We start from the raw sequence: 14616 nt of genomic DNA on the forward strand, positions 1-14616 counted from the left end.
GGGGCCGCGGCCCACGAGGGAGGGTGGCCGCGTGTGTTGCAAAACGGAGGACTTTGTCAGGCTCAGGCGACAGCGGTGACAGGTAGCTGCAGCCCGCGGGCCCGTGTCGTAGGCCTGGCCTTGGCGCACTCTTGCAGGAGGATTTGCAGAGGCGGAGACAGGGCAGGTCGGGGGGGAAGGCTTCCCGGTGGGCCGCTGCGTCTCTCCTGTTGGCAGCCCTGCCCGCGCAGCCCCCGGGAGTGCAGGGAGAGAGCACCACCCTGACGGCTCGGGCTGGGTGGGGGCGGGTCTCATGTCCAGAGCCCACGTTCCAGGCTGGGACACAGGCCCGGCACCCAGAGGGCAGTGCAGGGAGTGCAGCCTCTGGCACTCGCTGCCAGGCCCCGGGCTCCGTTCCTCCGTCCAACTCTGTGGTCTCGGACTCATTCCTTGGCCTCTTTGTGCCTCAGTTTCCCCATCCCATCCACGGGGGTGAGAACAGGGAGCCCCAGATGTAGTCGTCTGCCCGGAGCGCTTACTCCTGGCCCAGCACGTGACCACCGCTGAGTCCGTTGCACTCGTTCAGGTGACACGAAGTGGCCCGCTTTGCAGACACGGAGTGACCCGCACAGGCCTCTCGGGTCCAGCCCGGGTGCTCCCTGCCCGCCTGTGGCCTCCCCGCCACAGCACCCCGTGCGCGGACGCTCACGGCCACGCTGGTGTTTTGGTACAGGTGTCACTTGAGTGGTCCACACAGTAGCCATCCAGAGACAGTTGGGGGCAGTGACATGGCTATGGGACCTCGTCAGTGTGGGTTTCCCCCCTGCCTTCCCAAACTAGCGCTCCCCTGGAGGAACAAGGGGTGGGTCTGGTGGGGCAGTGACACTGGGGATTGAATGGCCCGTTTCTCCCCAGATACGAAGGCCTTTGGACTTGCCCCTCCAGCCCCTGGTCCATTCCAGCAGCCCTCGCCACCAGCAGCCCACGCTCTCACTGCCACAGCCAGAAGAAAGGGGGACAGAAAACCGGTTTGCAGACCCTTTCCTTCAGGAGAAGCCTTCATTGCATCCCCTGGACATTTCTCCTCAGCATTGCGCAGTGGACCGGTCACCCCCCGCCGCAGACCCTCCTCCCAAGGCCCATGTAGGTAACTCATGTTCACGCTGTGGGCAGTTTATTCCACATGTACGTAGTGGGGACCCGCATCATGCCGGGTGCTTTCCTGGGACAAGGGATGTATCAGGGTACAAAGCAGTGACAGCCTTACCCGCGCTGCGTCAAGGAGAGGGGCAGAAAAGCTGCGGCCGGAACATCGGCCAATGGCTGAGACACACTTCATCCTCTGAGCCTCTGCTTTTCTCTTTGCAAAGATGTACAGACGTCTGCTTAAAGGGTGGTTTCCAGGAATAAATGAGACAGTATTCGTCAGGTTCCTATCCTGGCGTGACCTTAGTAGAGCCTCGGTACAAGTCATACACAGTTACCGTACCTGTTAGAACCTCCTGTGTGGCAGGGGACAGAAAACCTGGTTCAAACTAGGGGTTATTGGCGTTTATAACTGGGAATTTTAAGAGGTCACGTGGGTTCCAGGGTTGGTTTGATTCCTGTCTTGCGAGTCTGTTTTCTGTGGTTCTGAGACGCCCTCTTGGAAGGCTGGGCCCGTCACGTGACCTCAGCTTCAGGTCTGTACGCTCTGCCATCTGGGGGGAGCGTGCGTCCCATTCTAAGCAGAGTCCCCGGGTTAACCCTGCTTAGATCAGCCTTAGATCCTGCCACCTCAGGAGCAGTGACGAGGACCAGAGGGGACAAAGGTGCCGACTGGCCTGTTAGGGCCTCCCTGGAGCCCCTGCCGTGCGTGGCCATGTGGCCAGTAGACCCTGGGGAGGAAGGAAGGATGCCAGGCGGGCACAGGCAAGTGCCGACAGCAGCCAGAGGCCCAGGAAAGCTGGAGAGGCCCACAGCTGCCTCGTGCCGCTGGCTCTCCCAGGGCGTGTCTGTGAGCACTGCCATCCTCCCTCTCCCTCCAGTGATATCTTGTCTGCAACTTAATTGTTATATTTCACACTTCAATTTAAAAGTACTCTAATTTCTCCTTTTTTAGTACCTCAATGTGTTTTGTTTTACAAGTGTGAGTACATTTTAAAAGATGAGAAACTGAATCTCACATGTGTTGTACACCCAGTTAAGACCTCAGCAAGTATTAAGTATGAATAAACGGTCCTCCTTGTCTGTTCAGTGTCACTGTGACACCTGCCTCAGAAAGTGACTCTGGAATCGCTCTTTCTGCCCTCAGTTACCTGGAAGTCTGCGACGTGTTTACTTGTTTAATGTATATCTGTCTCCCCCTGAGAACGAGGCCCGTCGAGGGCAGGGAGTCTGTCTTCCCATTGCTCTGCATGGGTCACCGAGAACAGAGCCCGGGAAATGTCTGCTGAAGCATGCAGACAAAGGTGGCGTAAGGATCTGGAGTTTTGGCTGCCTGTGTTAGTTCAAGGCTGCTGGATACTGGATGCGTTTAAAATGAGGCTTGATAGTTATTTCTCAGAAATAAACTAATAAACTAAGAAAATGCCAAAGGTCTTGCCAGAAAAAAACTGTAATGACTTGTACTGTGGTGACCTACTGTCAGCTAAACTGAAATCACTAGTTGTAAATAGTAATCGCGGCAGAATCTACATTGCTTGTTTACTAGGTCTGTAGTAAGTTTAGAAGGGAATAAAACCCCGATCTAATTTTTTTTCCAATTACACCCTATTGTATAAATTATTCTAACTTGATAAGACTGATATTTAGCAAAATACCATCATTCTGACCAGGTAAGTCCCAAGCAGTGAGCCCACGGGTGTAGACCGGGGTGGTCAGTACGCGGGGAGGATCCTGCACCGAGCCCAGCAGCCGCCCTGTCCTCCCGCAGCTCGAGTTCCTGCCCTACGATGAGCGGCCCCTTCCCGCAACCCGCAAGCAGCCTGGGGCAGTGGCCGCGGAGCCAGAGAGGAGGGACACGGACAGCGGCGAGCCTCCCAGAGCGGGCACCGCGGGCGAGCCTGAGCCTCTAACAGAGAAGGCCTTGCGCGAAGCCAGCTCCGCCGTGGACGTGCTGGGAGAGGCCTTGGTAAGAACAGAAGCTCGTATAAACAGCCTGCAAACAACGGGCAGGGGCGGGCGGCTCCCCAGGGCTCCCAGGCTTGCTGGTCCTGATGCTGCAACTGCCCTTTGTCCTCACTGTTCAAGGGAAAAGTCTTTTGATAGTTACTCCTTATGTGAAGCAGCACAAGGATAAGCTAGAATTTCAGATTTCATGACAAGTATCCATTTAAGCCTGGGCCTTTTTTGTGGTGTTGACAGGGCTGGGGTCCAACACCAGCTCCCGCCTGAGAGCACCGCCAGCTCCAGGGAAGAGGACAGCAGAGCAAACAAAACATGAGCGTGTCACCAGCCTCAAAAGTTTCTCGTGCTGGAACTTTTAATACGTTCCATGTTTTAACATAAACTTAAATTTTGCACGTTAGGAGGAGTATTTCTCCAAATACACATACCTAGTGGGTGGAGGTCCTGTTATTAGAAAAGCTGTGTCTTGGTTTAAAACAAACCAAGGCCGGGGGTGCAGGGTGCAGGCTGCCGGGACTGCCGGGGCTGCTGGGGAGGGGACGTGGCCAAGTGCCCACTCTGAGGGGCCGGCTCCCGCCCTCCCAGGTGGCCGGGGCCTATTCCAAGACATGGTCGCACCGGGAGGACGCGCTGCTCGCCCTGTATAAACAGCTGATGGATGCACCGGCGGCAACCCCAAAGGAAGACCTGAAGAGCACGCTGAGGGCGGCCGTATTCCTCATCAGGAGAGCCATCCGAGACATCGTGACCCCAGTGAGTCCCTGCCCGCCCCTCAGGGGCCCCCGTGTCTGCCAGAGAGCTGCCGGGATGTCCCCAGGAGGTCAGGGTAGCCCGAGAGGCAGCCTGGTCCCCAGTACTGTTGTCACCTAGCATGTGGTGTCATTAGGAATGAAGCTCTCGAGGAAGGAATGTGGTCGCTAAGGAGTCTGAGGTCTGTCCCCGTGGGCCGTGCCCTCTGGTCCCGTGTGCACAGAGGCCTGGCCACCACGACTGATACGTGCCCCTTTATGTTTTTGTTCTTCATGACACCTGAGGAGCTTGGGAGTTACCACTGACTTCTCCTGACCCTGAAAGGGCCTTAAGAATGAACATCCCACAAATACACTGTTGTCTGCATTCACACAGGAGCTCATGCAGTTCAGCAGTAATGTCAGATATTTGGCTCGGGGAGAGATGTCGGGGACTTTATGACACGTGGGAGATAAGAGCCCATGCCTTCCGTGTGCAGGGAACTGTGCTCACAGAGCAGTTTTCAGTTGGCCATTTCCAGTCCTTCAGACAGAGTGTAGTTTTCAGTGTAACGTTCATGTTTATAACTAATAGTAAATTTCATGTTTTCTTTTGGTGGAATTCAGTTAGAGTGGCTCGTCTGTTTTTATCACTTTTTTCTTAGGTCTTTCAGGCATCTTTGAAATTGTTGAAAATGATAATCACACAATATATTCCTAAACATAAACTGGGTAAGCTTGAAACAACTCACTGTGTGGAAAGGACCATTCCTGTTCTGCTCACGAGAACTGGAGATTCTTCTGCTCGCCTCCGTGTTACAGCTTCCAATTTTATTCAGGTATGAACTTCACCACAGAATTTGAAACCATAATTAATAAACATATAACTACAGATACTTGACTTTCTTAATACCTTACAAGATCCTGTCTACCCAAGAGCATCATTGATTATCCTTAGTGATTCATCGTCATATTTTCCTTATGTTCTAAACCAGGTAAATGTTGCCTTAAACATGATTAAAATGTACAGTTTGCTTTTTCTAGTGTTTTTCTTATTCAACGTACGCTATTAATTTTTTAAATAAATAAAAATATATGGAGAATTAAATCAGAATAGAAAAATGGGGTAAAAAAAAAGATGTATAACGGTCTTGATCTAAATATTTTTATTCTTTCAGCAAACACGCCTCCTCTAGCCTGGGCGCTGGGGGAAGCTAAGATAGAAGTGAGCGTTTAAGAGTTTGGGGCACACCTCACTGTGCGGCTTGCGGGACCTTGGTTCCCCAACCAGGGGTCGAACCCGAGCCACCGTGGTGGGAGTGCCAAGTCCTGGCCACTGGACCGCCAGGGAATTCCCAGCCCCAGCGAATATTAATCAGCGTGAGCTCTCCTGGAGGTCCCTGTCTTGGCACCAAGACCCAGCTTCACCCAACAGCCTGCAGGCTCCAGTGCTGGAACATCTCAGGCCAAACAACCAGCAAGAAAGGAACACAGCCCTACCCATTAGCAGACAGGCTGCCTAAAGTCATACTAAGCTCAGAGACACCCCAAAACACACCCCTTGACACAACCCTGCTCACCAGAGGGACAAGACCCAGCTCCACCCACCAGGGGGCAGACACCAGGAGCAAGAGGAACTACCACCTTGTAGCCTGTGAAAGGAGACCACAAATACAGTAAATCAGAAAGAAGAGAAGACAGAGAAATATGCTGCAGACAAAGGAGCAAGGTAAAAACCCACAAGAACAACTAAATGAAGAGGAAATAGGCAGTCTACCTGAAAAAGAATTCAGAGTGATGGTAATAAAGATGATCCAACATCTCAGAAAAAGAATGGAGGCACAGATGGAGAAGATACAAGAAATGTTTAACAAGGACCTAGAAGAACTAAAGAACAAACAAACAGTGATGAACAACACAATAACTGAAATGGAAAATACACTAGAAGGAATCAATAGCAGAATAACTGAGGCAGAAGAACGGATAAGTGAGCTGGAAGATAAAATGGTGGAAATAACTGCCGAGGAGCAGAATAAAGGAAAAAGAATGAAAAGAATTGAGGACACTCTCAGAGACCTCTGAGACTACCTTGAACACACCAACATTCGAATTATAGGGGTCCCAGAAGAAAAAGAGAAAAAGAGGGGACTGAGAAAAGATTTGAAGAGATTATAGTTGAAACCTTCCCTAACATGGGAAAGGAAATAGTCACCCAAGTCCAGGAAGCGCAGAGAGTCCCATACAGGATAAACCCAAGGAGAAACATGCCAAGACACATATTAATCAAACTAACAAAAATTAAATACAAAGAAAAAATGTTAAAAGCAACAAGGGAAAAGCAACAAATAATATACAAGGGAATCCCCACAAGGTTATCAGCTGATTTTTCAGCAAAAACTCCACAGGCCAAAAGGGAATAGCAGGATATATTTAAAGTGATGAAAGGGAAAAACGTACAACCAAGAATACTTTACCCAGCAAGGCTGTCATTCAGATTTGACAGAGAAATCAAAAGCTTTTCAGACAAGCAAAAGCTAAGAGAATTCAGCACCACCAAACCAGCTTTACAACAAATGCTAAAGGAGCTTCTCTAGGTGGTGGGGGGTGGGGGGGGGAGGGGAATTCTTGTTTCTACAAACAAGAAAACTAAGAAATGGAAAAGCTCGCTGGTAAAGGCAAACATACACTAAAAGCAGCAAATCATCCACACACAAATATGATATCAAAACCAGCAGTCGTGAGAAGAGGAGAGCACAAATGCAGGAAATGGGAATTGCATTGGAAAGAGACCAGCAACTTAAAAACAACCTTGTTTATATATAGACTGCTATATCAAAACCTCATGGGAAATGCAAACCAAAAAAACTACAATAGATACACACACAAAAAAGAAAAAGCAACCTAAATACAACACTAAAGATGGTCATCAAACCACAAAAGAAGAGAACAAAAAAAGAAGGGAAGAAAAAAGATCTACAAAAACAAACCCAAAACAATTAAGAAAATGGCAATAGGAACATACATATTGATAATTACCTTAAATATAAATGGATTAAATGCTCCAACCAAAAGACACAGACTGGCTGAATGGATACAAAAACAGGACCCATATATACACTGTCTACAAGAGACCCACTTCAGACCTAGGGACACATACAGACTGAAAGTGAGAGGACATAAAAAGATATTCCATGCAAATGGAAATCAAAAGAAAGCTGGAGTAGCAATACTCATATCAGACAAAATAGACTTTAAAATAAAGACTGTTACAAGAGACAAGGAAGGACACTACATAATGATCAAGGGATCAATCCATGAAGAAGATGTAACAGTTGTAAATATTTATGCACCCAACATAGGAGCACCTCAATACATAAGGCAAATGCTAACAGCCATAAAAGGGGAAAGCGACAGTAACACAATAATAGTAGTGGACTTTAACACCCCATTTTCACCAGTGGACAGATCATCCAAAATGAAAATAAATAAGGAAACACAAGCTTTAAATGGCACATTAAACAAGATGGACTTAATGGATATTTATAGGACATTCCATCCAAAAACAACAGAATACACTTTCTTCTCAGGTGCTCATGGAACATTCTCCAGGATAGACCATATTTTGGGTCACAAATCAAGCCTTGGTAAATTTAAGAAAATTGAAATCGTATCAAGTATCTTTTCCGACCACAATGCTGTGAGACTAGGTATCAGTTACAGGAAAGAAACTGTAAAAAATACAAACACATGAAGGCTAAACAATACACTACTGAATAACCAAGAGATCACTGAAGAAATCAAAAAATATCTAGAGACAAATGACAATGAAAACACAACAATCCAAAACCTGTGGGACACAGCAAAAGCAGTTCTAAGAGGGAAGTTTACAGCAATACAGTCTTATCTCAGGAAACAAGAAAAATATCAAATAAACAACCTAACCTTACACCTAAAGCAACTAGAGAAAGAAGGACAAAACCCAAAGTTAGTAGAAGGAAAGAAATCATAAAGATCACAGCAGAAATAAATGAAATAGAGACAAAGAAAAAGATAGCAAAGATCAGTGAAACTAAAAGCTGGTTCTTTGAGAAGATAAACAAAATTGATAAACCTTTAGCCAGACTCCAAGAAAAAAAGGGAGAGGACTCAAATCAATAAAATTAGAAATAAAAAAGGAGAAGTTAACAACAGACACCACAGAAATACAAAGGATCATAAAAGACTACTACAAGCAACTATATGCCGATAAAATGGACAACCTAGAAGAAATGGACAAATTTTTAGAAAGGTACAACCTTCCAAGACTGAACCAGGAAGAAATAGAAAATATGAACAGACCAATCACAAGTACTGAAATTGAAACTGTGATTTAAAATCTTCTAACAGGGAATTCCCTGGTGGTCCACTGGTTAGGAGTCTGTGCTTCCACTGCAGGGGGCACGGGTTCCATCGCTGGTTGGGGAACTAAGGTCCCACATGCTGTGCAGTGTGAACAAAAACAAACAAAAGTCCAGGACAAGATGGCTTCACAGGCTAATACTGTCAAACATTTAGAGAAGAGTTAACACCTATCCTGCTGAAACTCTTCCAAAGAATTGCAGAAGGAACACTCCCAGGCTCATTCTATGAGGCCACCATCACCCTGATACCAAAACCAGACAAAGATACTACAAAAAAAGAAAAGAAAATTACAGGCCAATATCACTGTTGAACATAGACGTAATCCTCAACAAAATGCTAGCAAACCAAATCCAACAACACATTAAGAGGATCATACACCATGATCAAGTGGGATTTATCCTAGGGGTGCAAGGTTTCTTCAACATATGCAAATCAATCAATGTGATACACCACATTAACAATCTGAAGAATAAAAACCATATGACCATCTCAATAGATGCAGAGAGAGCTTTTGACAAAATTAAACACCTATTTATGATAAAAACTCTCCAGAAAGTGGGCATAGAGGGAATCTACCTCAACATAATAAAGGCCGTATACGACAAACCCACAGCAAACATCATTCTCAATGGTGAAAAACTGAAAGCATTTCCTCTAAGATCAGGAACAAGACAAGGGTGTCCTCTCTCACCGCTTTTATTCAACACAATTTTGGAAGTCCTAGCCATGGCAAACAGAGAAGAAAAAGAAATAAAAGGAATCCAAATTGAAAAAGAAGAAGTAAAACTCTCACTGTTTGCAAATGACATGATACCATACCTAGAAAATCCTAAAGATGCTACCAGAAAACTACTAGAGCTCATCAATGAACTTGATGAAAATGGCAGGATACAAAATTAAAGTTGCAGGATACAAAATTAATACACAGAAATCTCTTGCATTCCTGTACACGAAGAACGAAAGATCAAAAAGAAATTCAGGAAACAATCCCATTTGCCTTTGCAACAAAAAGAATAAAATACCTAGGAATAAACCTACCTAAGCAGACAAAAGACCTATATGCAGATAACTCTAAGACACTGATGAAAGAAATCAAAGAAGACACAAACAGATAGATATACCATGTTCTCGGATTGGAAGAATCAATTTTGTCAAAATGACTATACTACCCAAAGCAATCTACAGATTCAGTGCTATCCCTATCAAATTACCAATGGCATTTTTCACAGAATTAGAACAAAAATTTTTACAGTTTGTATGGAAACACAAAAGACCCTGAACAGCCAAAGCAATCTTGAGAAAGGAAAATGGAGCTGGAGGAATCAGGCTCCCTGACTTCAGACTATACTACAAAGCAACAGTCATCAAAACAGTATGGTACTGGCACAAAAACAGAAATACAGATCAATGGGACAGGATAGAAAGTCCAGAGATAAACCCACTCAGCTATGGTCACCTAATCTATGACAAAGGAGGCAAGACTATACAATGGGGAAAAGACAGTCTCTTCAGTAAGTGGTGCTGGGAAAACTGAACAGCTGCATGTAAAAGAATGAAATTGCAACACTCCCTAATGCCATACACAAAAATAAACTTAAGATGGATTAAAGACCTAAATGTAAGGCCAGACGCTATAAAACTCTTAGAGGAAAACATAGGCAGAACACTCTTTGACATAAATCACAGCAAGATCTTTTTCAATCCACCTCCTAGAGTAATGAAAATAAAAACAAAAATAAACAAATGGGACCTAATTAAATTTAAAAGCTTTTGCACAGCAAAGGAAACCATAAACAAAACGAAAAGACAACCCACAGAATGGGAGTAAATATTTGCAAACAAAGCAACTGACAAGGGATTAATCTCCAAAGTATACAAACAGCTCATGCAGCTCAATATAAAAAAAAACAAACAAAAAAACAACCCAATCAAACAATGGGCAAGAGATCTAAACAGACATTTCTCCAAAGAAGACATACAGGTAGCCAAACAGCACATGAAAAGTTGCTCAGCATCGCTAATTATTAGAGAAATGCAAATCGAAACTACAATGAGGTATCACCTTACACTAGTCAGAATGGCTGTCATTAAAAAGTCTACAGATAATAAATGCTGGAGAGGGTGTGGAGAAAAGGGAACCCTCTTGCACTGTTGGTGGGAATGTAAATTGGTACAGCCACTATGGAGAACAGTATGGAGGATCCTTAAAAAACTAAAAATAGAACTACCACATGACCCAGCAATCCCACTGCTGGGCATATACCCTGAGAAAACCATATTTCAAAACAATATGTGCACCTCAGTGTTCATTGCAGCACTATTTACAATAGCCAGGACATGGAAGCAACCTAAATGTCCATCAACAGAGGAATGGATAAAGAAGGTGCGATACATATATACAATGGAATATTACTCAGCCATGAAAAAGAACAAAATAACGCCATTTGCAGCAACATGGATGGGCCTAGAGATTATCATACTAAGTGAAGTAAGTCAGACACAGAAAGACAAATATCATATGATATTGCTTATATGTGGAATTTTTTTTAAAAAGGGTACAAATGAACTTATTTACAAAACAGAGAGTCACAGACATAGAAAACAAGAAAGCACGGGGGAAGGGATAAATTGGGAGATTGGGATTGACATATACACACTACTATATATAAAATAGATAACTAATAAGGACCTACTGTATAGCACAGGGAACTCTTCTCAGTACTCTGTAATGACCTATATGGGAAAATAAAAGAGTGGATATGTATTTATATATAACTGATTCACTTTGCTGTACAGCAGAAAACAAGGCAGCATTGTAAATCAGCTATACTCCAATAACAATTTTAAGAAAAAGAGTTTGGGGCACACGCTTAGACAAGCAGTGTGAGAATATGCTTTGCTCTCTTTAAATTAGTGACTCCATCTGGTCTAGGAGATCTCAAATTAAGATTCAGAAAGTCTGCACGCTCCTTCGAATGTCACACACAGTGCTGTGAGTGTGCACGGCTTTCTAGGGAAGGAACCCAAAGCTGCCATAGTTTCTCCAGCATGAAGAACCACTGATCTTGTTTTGTTTAATGAACTTAAATTTTCAGAGAAAACAAGTAAGTGATACTACTGGGGGGAAATCTTTCAAAGGATGCGTTGAATATGCAGCTGATTATTTTCAAGCCACATTCACCTCTGAGACAGTTGTGGTGCTGAGTGTCCTCTGCTTGGGAGCTGTTCTTGTTCTGCACCAGCATCTGGGCAGCCGACCCTGCATCCCCGCGTCCTCAGCATCTGTGTGTCGCGTGGGAGTTCACTGTTGATGCTGCTCTGCAGGGCTGTCCTTCCTCTTTCTTCCTTTCCTTTGGTTCAGAGCTACTCACGGGCCCAGAGAGAGAGTTAACTGTACTGTCAAAATGAGAGGGTGTTTTGGGTCGTGTGGCCTGCAGACCTGCTAAAAACAGACGTCTTTCTGTATTACAGCTCATATCTTATCAATATTTTATCGTTTCTTCGATCTTTTTCTTCAATATTTTACCATTTTTTTCTTTTTCTGCGTCTGCGTAATTAAATGGTGAAATCTTAGCTATGGAAAGACTTGCTCATTTGGAGACATTGGACTGTGTGGAGGTACTTACCCTCCTTCATCTAAACCCGTCAGGGATCTGTTCACCTGGAGTATTGTGCGTGGTTACATGCTGGGCTGATGTTTAATAAATACTGAAATGGTGGTTCTCACAGCAGGACTAATTTCTTTCAGAATTTTAGAAATTAGAAAACCTTTTTCTTGAGGTTGTGAAACCCTGAGAAGACAAACCTTAAGTTACCGATCACATTTGCTGTAAAGCTTTCATTAATCTCCAAGTGATCGTGGTTTTTATTTCTGATGCTTTTGGTTTTTGTTTTTAATTGTTATTACATCTTAAATAGAAATATGAGCTTATAGATCAGTGACTTTACTGCCATTTGTCACTGTCATTTTTTGTTTCCTTTTTTTCCTTCAGTGTTTACTTTGCAGATGGCACTAAGTTGCCCTTAGCACTTTCCAGTAAAACTTGACAAATAATGTTGGTTTTTATAGGAAATGGCCTTGTTTAAGGAAGTGAAGTCTCTCCAGCTTATCCCATCTTACCTGGTCCAGCCGTTAAAAGCCAACTCCTCGGCTCACCTGGCCATGAGCCAGATGGCGCTGCTGGCCCGCCTGCTGCGGGACCTGGGCACGGAGGGCATGGGCTTCACCGTGGACAGCGTGATGCGGGTAAGCGCCCCAGGGTGGCCGCCGCAGCCTGGGCCCCGAGCTGGTGGCCGGAGCATGGCAAGCGTCTGGCCGGTGTTGGCTGCGTGTGGAGGTGGGGGGTGGGGATTTCGGAACGTCGCCGCTTTCTCTGACACATGAGGGCGCTGGAGTCGCGCTGCCGGTTGCGCCGTGGCGTCGGGGCGTGAGCCGTGCAGAGCCGTGTCCCCAGGGAAGTAAGCTCTGCAAGCAGTGACGCCGCGTCGTAGCGGGTGGCAGGTCTGTGGAAGGAGGTGCGTGCTTTGTGCTCTGGACAGCCCCATGAGCCCCAGAAGTGCACACTGATTGTGTCCGTTCACTTGGAGCCCCTGGACTGCCTCCTGAGTGTGGGTCAGCGTCCCCTGTCCTGCCCTGCGTCACGTGGCCACTGTCTGTCCTGCCTCCACGTCAGTTTCCTTGTTCCCCAGCACAGACCAGAAGCCGGCCCCACGTGCTTACATCCCTGTTAGGGCCACACCCACTTCAGGATCCCAGCGTAAGCTTTGGTCCAGTAAGCTGTGCCGCCATCACAGATGCGCACTCTCCAGGGCAGTGACACAGCAGAGGCTCACTGCTGTCCCTTGTGGCCGGTGCCATCTGTGGGGACAGAGGCCGCTCTGCTCTGTGGGCACTCGGGGGCTCCGTCTCCTCCCAGCGTGATGCCACGGCTTCACACGTGACCTCCAAGGTCACTGAACAGAGGAGGGTGACTAGAGGTTGTGAGTGGAGGTGTCCACGGGCCGAGCCACTCTCAGACATTTCCATCCACTGAGGCGGCCCCATCCTCACTGCAGGGCCTGGGAGGCGTGTACAGCTGTGCCCCAAGGAAGTGGGGAAACTGGTTGGTGAGCACGTCCCCCTGTGCTGGTCCGTCTCCATGCGGTGGGCTTGATCCAGACGGAGAGTTTAAGAAGGAGGAGAAATGAGTAGAAGTTGGAGGTGGGGGTGAGGCTTTAATTGAAGGAGCAAAGCCCCCAAGCAGCCGATGGAATGGGGCCACAGTGCACGCTCGGACGGCTCGGCCCAGAGCTGGGCAGCGGCCGGCCAGCCTCTCGACAGGAGGGCGTCGGCTCAAAGCCGAGAGTGGATGGGGAGGTTTGAGAGGTGAGCAGGAAGTATGAGATGCTGCCCTTGACCTCTGAGCAGGGAAACCGACGAGGAAACGTCACGGGTCAGTTTACTGCATGCTGCCAAGGACCCCAGGATCGCCATGGCCCAAAGTCCAGCATGAAACCAGCTGGCACAGTCCCGAGCCCGCAGCACCTTCTGCTTCACCTGGGGACACAGAGGAGGAGGGGCCCCAGATTTGAGGGCCTGCAGGGATGGCGGGGGTGACTTGGTGATGGACACGCGGGGCGGGAAAGACTCGCGGGAGGTGGCAGACGGGAGGGAGTGCAGACAGGTGAGCTGGAGAGGCAGGACGTGATCATCCCGGGGGGTCCTCACGGTCAGAACTTCTCGAGCTGGTGCGGGGGTTGGGAAGGACACGGTCTGGGGTAAAACCTGAGTGTGTGGCAGGCGGAGACGTGGGAAGTGAGGAAGCCCAGCCAGTGAGGGGCCAGCGCCCAAAGGACCAGGAGGGGGCGTGGGTTTACTACATGCGGGAACGTCGGGGCATTGTGATGTGTTTGGATGACACTAAAGCGCTTAAAATGGATGGAGTGGATCGTTTGCCTACTTCAAGGTCATGCACAGATCTTGAAAAAGGAACGTTGAATAAGAAGAAATAAAGTGTCAGAATGATAAGCACAGTGAATTGTTTATAACTTCAAACAAAAATCCTACGTGTACACACGCACACGGCACGTACACTGTGCAGCAAGTGAAGACGTGGGGGGGGGGTGTGCCCTCCGGCTTCAGGACACGGATGCCTCTGAGGGGGGAGGGGCGTGGGAGGGGCCAGGGGGCCAGGGAGACTTCCAGGGGACTTGCACCGTAGTCCTAGGGTTCTGTTTCTTAGAAAGAGCTGAAGCAAACACGGCAAAAATGATAAACGTTGGTTAATCTAGATGGTGGATGCATGAAGTTTATTATATTTCCTCTTTATGATTGAAATATTTTCTCCTACTTAATATGAAGTTTCTGGGGGGATGTAACTTTAGAAATGCTATTTAATACCTGAAGTAGGAAAAAGCAAAA

At 46.9% G+C, this 14616-nt stretch overlaps 1 protein-coding gene across 2 annotated transcripts in view; it reads left to right on the forward strand.

The window, feature by feature from the left end:
• Window positions 1-14616, forward strand: part of CEP104 (centrosomal protein 104) — a 49864-nt gene that overhangs the window by 22113 nt on the left and 13135 nt on the right. For both annotated transcript variants that reach the window (XM_061185078.1, XM_061185079.1), the window contains exons 9-13: window positions 895-1122; window positions 2894-3091; window positions 3673-3840; window positions 4481-4654; window positions 12286-12462. In XM_061185078.1, coding sequence (XP_061041061.1) covers window positions 895-1122; window positions 2894-3091; window positions 3673-3840; window positions 4481-4654; window positions 12286-12462 — 945 coding nt within the window. The remainder of the gene's footprint in view (window positions 1-894; window positions 1123-2893; window positions 3092-3672; window positions 3841-4480; window positions 4655-12285; window positions 12463-14616) is intronic.

The sequence above is a fragment of the Eubalaena glacialis genome, chromosome 3, assembly GCF_028564815.1.
Source record: "Eubalaena glacialis isolate mEubGla1 chromosome 3, mEubGla1.1.hap2.+ XY, whole genome shotgun sequence".
Classification (NCBI taxonomy): Eukaryota; Metazoa; Chordata; class Mammalia; order Artiodactyla; family Balaenidae; genus Eubalaena; species Eubalaena glacialis.